Genomic DNA, 10,137 nt, shown 5'->3' with positions numbered 1-10,137 from the left:
AAAACATGGAAGAAATGTTGTGTGATTAAACCTTAAAAAAAATAAAAATAATGTTGGATTATTATTATTAATTTTTTTTTAGTAGTAGGCTATGTACATTCTGCTGAACAATAGTCTTTAACCGGACTTTTATTTGGACTTGTATGTGATGTGACGCTAGTTTTACTCAAATCAAATGGTCAAATGCTCATGAAGTGACTGTCAGAGCAGTTCTGGAGATGTTGTTCATGTGTTCACGTCCTTATTTAGTGAGACAATAGATGCTGAAATACCACGAGCGCGCACTTCAGTGTGTGTGATAAAGGAACTCGTGCTTCTGCGCCATTCGTTAACACAGAGAGCATGCAGGATTCATATTTAAATAGACGGTTCCGGCTTAATATGTACAGATATTTGTCCAAATCGTGATTTGATGTAAGTGCAATGACCTATTTTTGATTAATTCATTCAAAATTTGGCAAATTCTGTGCCATTCCATGTTAAACTGTAAATTCCGTTTTTATGACTGGATTCCGCGGTTCCCTCCGCATTTTCTGCATCGCGGAAATCATAGGGCCCTAGTTGTGGTATGTTAGCTTTATTTTGCAATGGACACCAGCAACGACGTTCTCTTTACGTTTTCCCACGCCCTCAAATCAAAACACTGCTGACTCCTTGCAGTATGCGATTTCGGACTCAGCGATTGTGTCTCCTTCCACTTTGTGGGTGACGTAAACGCGTTGTGTCACATAAAAAAAAAATAATTGCGAAAGAACCTGACGTGAGATTTAAAATAAATTAAAAGAAGCTTCGAGGCAGAGGAATGTGCCTCGATCATTTTTTGTAATCAAGTTACTCGAGGAATCGTTTCAGCCCTAAAATATACACCGTTGCTGTTTTTTTTCCAATCGAGCAGTGAGTGATTTTTTTCTTTCCTTTGTTGTTTTCTTAGCATTATTGGCACAGACAGCAGCAGGTATATTAGGTTGCAGTTACTTTAGGATCGACTGCATAAATCTAATCAGAGTTGGGGATACGTGATACTGTATTCTAATTACTTTTCCTGGTAACGCAAAAATTGAATGCGTAACATATAAAATTAAATATAAAAAAGTAATTTGATTACAGTTAATAATGTCAATAAATTTGTTACTTAAGTAGAAATAGCAGTGTGCCTTTTAATAAATCATTGGAGATTGCGAGCTAAAATGCAGGCGAGTCCTACAACATTTAGATGCAATGAAAGGTTGATGCCTATCATATTTCAAAATGTTGCACAGGATTTCACATATTTTTGTCTGGCATTATAGTTTGGGAAATGCTCAACAAGTGAATGTGTACAGTAGGGTTGGGCCGATAGACGATTTATACCTGCGGTTCTCAATTCCAGTCCCCGCGCCCCTGCTCTGCACATTTTGAATGTTTTTCTAATGCTTCAGATGTTTGTTCTATTTGAACGCAAGTTCCCTGTGAAGTGGACATCACAAGATATTCCGCCATGATTCCAGTTCAAAGTGAATGTATATGTTGCATTCAAAGTGCACTGAAGTGTGCGTGACGTGAATATGATGTCCATGTGTGAAGATGTTGCGGAGCTGGAGAGCTGGGGGGCGTGAGGACTGGAATTGAGAAGCGCTGGCGTAAGAGTAGGAATTGTTGTTTGACATTTCTCAGATCACAAATGCAGACATGGTTTTATGTTTACACAGCACGAAGCAACACGTAAAAAAACTTAAGTCATTATAATCCATAATTGTGTCCCCACTGGATGCATTTAATGGCTTGTTTGTAATGAGTTTTATTGTTTTTGTCTTGTCTCGCCAATGTTCTGACCGGGAAATACAGTATAATAAGGGGCATAACATTTCCGTTGCATGCTTTGCATTCGGCCAATCACAAAGCACTGGCCATAGCTGGCCAATCAGTGCACACCTCACTTTTCAGATTGATGAGCTTTGTAAAAAACGACACATTTCAGATTTTTTTTTTAACCTTAAACTGCGTGAACACATTTAATTACACCAAATACCCCAAATAATGTTCTTTTTAGCAACATTGTACGATCCCTTTAACCAGGGTTTCCGTGGGATCAAATTTAAGGCCTAAAAAAGTCTTAAATTGTACAAGAAAGTCTTAATTATGATATCAAGAGGTATTAAATTTGGGGATGGACAGACCAGAATTGCGATCTGGCTTAATGTGACGATTAAACTTCAAGAGGCTATGATTTAATTAAATAAACTAAAGCGCTGCATGTCAAAGTCCGGTGCTGCACTGCTTTGTATTCTGCCATTAACCAGGGAAACAGTAGTGCTGGCCAATATAGCTAAAATATAACTTTTCATATCATTCGGTATCAATAATTATTCACATTTTTTAAAACTAAAAGAAATTTTTTTTTAAGCACTGTATTTTTAAATTAACACAATTTGAGACAAGAAACTAATAGGTTTTTTAAACAATCAAACACAAAACAAAAATTAAATATCTAATTTCTAATGTTTTATATGCAGATTAAATAGGTCTTTATTGAATAAGTCTAATTGTATAGGCCACAGGAGGGCGCAAAGACCAAAATAATGCAGCATATTTAAATTGTCAACACAAGGAAGTAGCTTTGTAAAATCATGCATTACATCTAAACTATCATTTCGGAAATTACATAAACATTTGTGAACAAAACAGCATCATGTATTTATGCATTTCTTAATCCAAAGACCCGAAGCGCCATTCACAAAGATCGTTTTGCAGCGAGTGCAGCAGTCATATTTGTCTGTCTAATGAGCTGAATATGCATCTGTGTGAATGGCTTGGTTTCGGTTTGAACCTTTATCAAGATCTTCTCTGCATTAAGCTTCTACACTCACCTAAAGGATTATTAGGAACACCTGTTCAATTTCTCATTAATGCAATAATCATCCAATCACATAGCAGTTGCTTCAATGCATTAAGGGGTGTGGTCCTGATCAAGACAATCTCCTGAACTCCAAACTGAATGTCAGAATGGGAAAGAAAGGTGATTAAAGCAATTTTGAGCGTGGCATGGTTGTTGGTGCCAGACGGACTGGTCTGAGTATTTCACAATCTTCTCAGTTACTAGGATTTCCACGCACAACCATTTCTAGGGTTTACAAAGAATGGTGTGAAAAGGGAAAAATCATCCAGTATACAGCAGTCCTGTCAGCGAAAATGCATTGTTGATGCTAGCGGTCACAGGAGAATGGGCCGACTGATTCAAGCTGATAGAAGAGCAAATTTGACTAAATTAACCACTAGTTACAACCGAGGTGCGCAGCAAAGCATTTGTGAAGTCACAACACACACAACCTTGAGGCGGATGGGCTACAACATCAGAAGACCCCACTGGGTACCACTCATCAATTAATATCAATATCACAAAATGAGTGCTGGTTTTCCTCCAAAAATCAGCATGATTACAAATGTGATATTGATTTTATACAACTGTTCAACAAACAAGGTTAATATTAAGAGACTTACGTTTTAGACACTATATTGCCTGTTTTTGTTAATAATATCAAAATATTACTTATGTATGTGTAACTGCAAGTTAAATGCATTATTCCGTGTGTAAATGCCATTTCAGATGCAGCTTCTGTGTTTCCTGTGCATTGCAAAGATGAATTTTGTTGATTGATATTTTCATTTGATTGATAACAGCCTAAATACCTTATTATAATTGACTTAAATATAAAAACTTTATTCAAATTGATAATGCACACTTTTAGAAAAAATGGCTTTAAGGTAAAAATGACCATAAAAGGTAAAGGGAAGTTGGGAAGTCATGGCCTAGTGGTTAGAGAGTTTGTCTCCTAACCCTAGGGTTGTGGCTTCGAGTTTTGGGCCGGCAATACCACGACTTGGGTGCCCTTTAGCAAGGCACCGAACTCCCAATTGCTCCCCGGGCGCCGCAGCTGGCCACTGCTCCAGGTGTGTGTTCACGGTTTGTGTCTGTTCACTGCTATGTGTGTGCACTTTGGATGGGTTAAATGCAGAGCACGAATTCTGAGTATGGGCCACCATACTTGGCTGTATGTCACGTCACTTTTACTCCCTTTCACTAAAAATAAATTTAAACTTATTGGAAAATATTAATTTCTGTCTCTGCTGTGAACTGACCACCACACAGAATATGAAGAATATAAAAAAAAAAATCAGCTGTCAACTGGTGTCCTCAAGATATCAGCACAGTAACACTCAAATTATTATTGATAAAATTCCAGAAAATAGAGAGATAATGTTTTAATATCGCACACCCCTAGCTGCCAGCCGTTCCGTGCAATTGGCAGAGCTGAATGTAAAATTTTAAAACCACATACACTATTCTAACCCTTGCCAAAAAGAGCTTAACTTTAGGTTGTCAGTGTTCTTTTCATTTTCTCTCTTCTTCAGTCCTTTATTTTCTTGCGGTACTTAGCGGAAAGCAGTGACCGAGTGATTGACAGCTAATGTTAACCAAGCATTAATGTTAAAAATGTAAGGATAAAATCTGTAAATATATAATTTGTAGTTGCGATGCTCCTAAATTTTTGCTGGTGCTCCCTACTTTTTGACGCTGAGAGCACCAGTGCTTTCCCATGTAAAAAAAAAAAAAAGTACATTTTGAGCCCTGCTTACAAATCTTCTTTATGCACCAAGAGCTTAGAACACTCCAGAGAGAAAGGATTTTTTTTCCAGTTTTCAAATTGTCAAAGCTCTTGCGCCTCACCCCCCCCCCCCAAAAAAAAACTAATTTACATTTGTATTTATTTTTCATATAATAATATAATTTCATTTACTTGTGAATTTCATTTACTTTGTGTTTCAAATTTTTTTTGCTGCTGAGCATTTACTATATTTTCTATATTTACTACTTTGAACAGTGCACACGTACGCATTTTATTTCATTAAAAAACTAATTTCATATTTTCTAGCGGAAGTTGTCATAGTTGGGTAAACTTCTATAGTGGTAAATGAAACTACATTAAATGTTTTGTCACAATAGTGTTTCTACAAGAGGGAGAAAATAGAAAGACTATTAATCAATTTCGATGTCTTCATTCACTATCAATTCACATGAATCTAATTTGAACTGGCTTTTTATGGGAGCGGCAGTGCAATACTTTAATAAAAAAAAAAAATAGATAGGGCTATGTCAAATATTGTTTCTATTTTAGTTTTAAAGGTCCCGTTTTATGCGCTTTTTCGAAGCTCTGATTGTGTTTACAATGTGCAATATAACATGTGTTCATGTTTCGCGTGTAAAAAAAACCCACTGTATTTTTAACACAATTCACCTATCTGTATACTGCTGTTTTCACTGTCACAAAAACGGGCTGATGACTTCCTTGTTCTATGAAGCCTCTCCTTCAGAAATACGTAACGAGTTCTGATTGGGCCAGCGGTACCTGTGCTGTGATTCGACAGCAGCTGAGAGCAGGCTGCCCTCCTGGTAACGTGATTGGGCTAGGACGCACGTGCTGGAGATGTATTTATAGTCACAGGAGCGTTTTTACTGACGAGATGCGCATGAAAACCGCATTCGTTTTTTTTTTGCACAGCCCTAACATCTAGCTAACAAAGCTAAACAGCGTTGCCCTTCGTGTAATAAGTTACAGAAACTGTTAAACGCACCAACGTAAATAATAAAATGCACTTACCAGTTGTGGTCCATAAACAACGCCTTCTCCAGACAAAGAGGGAACTGCTCCATCTTTGAAGAATAATCTTGTGCAAATCCGGCATTAAACTGATTGAGATTGAGAAAGTTGTCCTCAGCAAAATGAGCTGCACATAGTTTTACATGTGCATTATAATTTTCGGGAACCGAGTTAAACATAAATTGTAACCATTAATCTCTAAGTACAGCGTCCCTGGGAAGCCCAAACAAAGATGATTGGACTCCAAGATAAAAAAATAAAAAAAACAGCGTTTCAACGACATGGCGACAAACACAAACAGCTCTTCCTTCTTCTCCGTCGGAGCGCAACAAGGCCACGCCCCCCTTTTTGTGAATTCATGTTGGCGGTGGTTAGTCAAAAAAAAATGTTTTAGTGACGTCATTACTACAGGCACTAGATGGGTGTAGTCCAAACGGGTAATTTTTTGTAGGCGAATTCTGTTAAATCAAATATCTCGCTTGGCATTTAACTTTGAGCTTTAGAATTTTACAGATATTATTTATACTCTAACAACAACATTACACACTAACTAAAGTTTAAAACATGGGATCACGAAGAAGGGGACCTTTAATGAAAAACCAGGGCCCCCCCCCCAGGTCATTTTTTTGGGGCCTTATGGGGGATCCCGGACCCCAGCCCCCCTCAATTCAAAAACTGCATCATACGACCCTTTTAACATAAAATAAATAAATAAAAATACTTTCAACTGTTCAATTGCGGAGCACACGCTGCACCTTGTTTGATTAAGGCGCAATAATGCTACCTGGGAGGTCAACCAGGAACTGGCGGTGAAGTATTTTTGTCGTGTTATCAGAAGAGTCCTATTCATTTTAAATATTATGGGTATCGCCAATTCCGGTATATTGTCACAATATTAACAAAATTAACACAATGTCTATATTTCATATTTTGTATATGCGATTATAATCAATACTTGGTATATTGCGATATTCCTACAGTGAAAGAGTTTGGTCATATCACCCACCACTATTAAAAACCATAGTTTGTTCATTTTTGAATGATAAATCTCTTTAATAAAACATTGTGAGCTGTTAACATTTTACTGCAATGTTGCTCATATGAGACCTACAGATTATGTATTTGAATGTATTTATTATGTCTTAGAGTTAATTCACTGCGGCCACTCAACTGAGCCTGCCCTTCTCTCGTTTACTGAAGCCCTGCGACTGGCAAGAGCAGCTTCAAAATCCTCAGTACTCATCTTGCTGGATCTGTCTGCTGCTTTTGACACTGTTAATCACCAGATTCTGCTGTCCACCCTCAGAAAGATGGGCCTCTCTGGAACCGCAGTCCTGTGGTTTAAGTCCTACCTCTCCAAGACACCCTGAAGGTTCTAGCGGAGTGGTGAAGTTTCTAAGTCACAACAACTTGCTACTGGGGTTCCTCAAGGCTCAGTACTTGGACCACTTCTCTTCTCCATCTACATGACGTCATTAGGATCTGTCATTCAGAAGCATGGCTTTGCCTATCACTGCTACGCTGATGACACACAACTCTACTTCTCATTCCAACCAGATGACCCGACGGTAGTTGCTCGCCTGTCTGAGAGACATTTCTAGCTGGATGAATGACCATCACCTTCAGCACAACCTTGCTAAGACAGAACTGCTGGTGATTTCAGCTTACTCCATTAAGTTGCCACTCGCATCAAAATCAAGGTACTGATGCTTGCCTACAAGACGGCCACTGGCACGGCAACAGTATACCTGAACTTGCAAGTTCAATCTTATGTGGCCTCCAGAAGTTTGCATTCTGCAAGTGAACGATGCCATGTGGTGTCTTCCCAAGGAGGTTCAAAATCACTCTCACTCACCTTTTCCTGGACCGTGCCCAGCTAGTGGAATGACCTCCCAATCTCAATTCGAACAGTCTTTACTCATTTAAAAAAAAAAAAAAAAAAACATCTAAAAGACTCATCTTTTTCGCCAGCACCTAACCAACTAATACTAGCATTTATCATTTCTTTTCTTGTTTCGTCTCATTCTTGAAAAAAAAAACAAAAAAACCTGGCTACGTGTTCTGTTCTGTTCTAGACTAAAGCCCCTTTCACACTGCCATTGCAGCAAATACATGGGTAAAGTGTTCTGGCAATTGTTCCCGGGTCACCAGATTTTGCACTTTCACACTGCCAGTGATGACCCGGGATATGTGTGTGCTTTCACACACAACCCGTAAAGATCCCGTAACTACATGTGACATCAGGGCGTGACGTGTAATGTATGAGTCGAAAACATTAGGAACGTCATACTTCCACTGAAGCAAGCAAACGAACTGATCTCTTCTTCATTACAGTTTGCACATATTTTTTCGTTGCGAATGTTGATCTTCCTTCAAAACAGCCGGTAAAAGAGTCACTTCGACATGGCATTAGATCTGGCTTTTGTTCACGCAACGCGTATCCGGGGTTGAACCCGGCAGTGTTACTAGGTCCTCCGTTCTCTTGTTGGTCTGATTGCTTCTATTGTTCTCATTTGTAAGTCACTTTGGATAAAGGTGTCTGCTAATTGATTAAATGTAAATGTAAATTATCTGATTAACTTGTTTAATTATATTTTTAAAAAAATTGCCTAATAAACAATTTTGGTCATAAAGTTGGTACTTTGAGCCACATCTTGGTTAAGAAATGTTAATTTATCAATATATTATGCATTTTTATAATGCCATTAACCATATTATTATGCTGAAGTAATATATTGCATGTCAGATTTTACATGATTTGGCCCATGGTGTTGGAAGAATTGTGACAGCTTGTGTATGTACACGTTTCAAAACAATGTATGATAAGGACCGAAAGGGAGAGCAAGAAGAGAATGAGGAGAGAAAGAAATAGAGAGAGAGAGAATAAGAGATTTCAGATTTGTGTAACGGTTGTTGTTTTGTACACAATGCAAGTTCAGTTAATCAACTCTAAATTCTGAAATGCATTGAAAAATATGTAATAAAAGTAGAAAATGTGTTTTTATATAAGAAACCATTTGATGAGATACTCAACTATTTCTTTTATTGTTCAATTTCTTAGAATTCCCTCAGAGCTGCGATTCCAGCGTACCGTTGGTGGCACAGGAGTTGATGCGCAAGATGATTCGGAGGTTTGCCTTAGAGTATGCATGTAAAAGCCAGGCTCACGAGGGTCTGAATGTCCTTAGCGAAACCTCCGAGCTTCTCCCCAATCAGCCGGATCGTGATGGGCCTCTGGACCTCACCATTAGCCGAGCTTCTCAGGCCCTGCAAGGTAATAAAGGCTTTTTATTTTTTTATGGAAATGACAACAGTTTTCAATTCAAAAGACCAGATTCTGGAGTTTGTAGCTTTGCAATATTAAACAGTATCACTGTTAATATTCAGACACTTTTTTTCAGTCTTTTCAGAGAATCTGGTCTATTGGCTTTCATTTATTATGCTTATCATTGAAAGGCACAGAACTCTGAATTAATGGTCAATTTACTGAGTGTAGGGATATGCCGGTATAAACTTCTCATGTTGCGATTAATTGCTAATACTTTTATCACGGCATTATCACGATGTTGAAATATAGTTAAAAAAAAATACAGTATAACAGGTTTAATAACTTTTTTTCTTATAACAGAAATAACTGAATATTTAAATACAATAAAGCAATACAGAAAAATATATAAAGTAAACATTTTACACAGATTAAAGTGCAAAAGAACTATAAAGCATATAGCTACATTTGCTACAGAAGTTATTAATCTTTGAAAAAAAAATACAAGTCTTAGTTCATGTTAGCTAATTAAATAACACAGTTGCAACTTTTGATTTTAATAACGTGTTTGATAGATAAATGTTTCGAAGAAATTTTCATTGGCAGTTTGTTAAATAATTAAGTCCTAATGTAAAGTGTGACTGAACAATAAAGAATCAAAACACTTTCAAATAATATCTAGGGGATGTTGTAGTCCAGATAAATGTAAAAAAAAAAAAAAATTGAAAATTATTAGACTATTAAGTACGTTTTAGAAAATAGCTGCTTTATTTATGGGGTTTCCAGGGTAATGGCTGCATTTTCTGCAGTTTAGTGTCATCTGCTGTCAGAGAGTGAATCTGTTTTCATTCAGTGCATCTCTCACACGTTCCCCTGTTTGCTTGTTACCTCTTATAGTTGATGGAGTACTTGACCTCTCAAAGAAAAACACATCAGCAGAAAATGAAACTACTCAAAGAATGTTTTCAGGGTGAGTACTTCAGGTTTTGTTTACCAAGTTCTGTTCTTGACTTTCTTCATCCTTCCAAAGCCAAAGAAAAATTTGGTACTAAAATGGTAATATTTTGACCCAAGTAATATGGATGAGCTTTTTATTCCAGAAAATATAAATTGATAAATTATTTTGTGTGAACAAATTCTACTCCTGATTCATTTGATGTGTTTTATGTACAACTTAGTGGTGGTTTTGTTGCACTGCCAAAGGGGTTGACTCTTTTCTAACTTGTTGGAAGGTAA

At 37.3% G+C, this 10,137-nt stretch overlaps 2 protein-coding genes across 5 annotated transcripts in view; both read left to right on the top strand.

The window, feature by feature from the left end:
- LOC128026946 (ligand-dependent nuclear receptor corepressor-like protein) overlaps positions 1-10,137 on the top strand; it is a 450,432-nt gene that overhangs the window by 434,809 nt on the left and 5,486 nt on the right. The window lies entirely within an intron of this gene.
- LOC128026950 (ligand-dependent nuclear receptor corepressor-like protein) overlaps positions 8,679-10,137 on the top strand; it is a 473,072-nt gene continuing 471,613 nt past the window's right edge. For both annotated transcript variants that reach the window (XR_008186576.1, XM_052614252.1), the window contains exons 1-2: positions 8,679-8,910; positions 9,799-9,871. Coding sequence is in view for 1 of the 2 variants with exons in the window: in XM_052614252.1 (XP_052470212.1) it covers positions 8,748-8,910; positions 9,799-9,871 (236 nt within the window). In the remaining variant the exon portion in view is untranslated. The remainder of the gene's footprint in view (positions 8,911-9,798; positions 9,872-10,137) is intronic.

Source organism: Carassius gibelio, chromosome A14 (assembly GCF_023724105.1).
Source record: "Carassius gibelio isolate Cgi1373 ecotype wild population from Czech Republic chromosome A14, carGib1.2-hapl.c, whole genome shotgun sequence".
In the NCBI taxonomy this organism is placed as follows: Eukaryota; Metazoa; Chordata; class Actinopteri; order Cypriniformes; family Cyprinidae; genus Carassius; species Carassius gibelio.
Note: the sequence above shows the minus strand (reverse complement) of the source record. Positions and strands in the feature narration are given on the sequence as shown.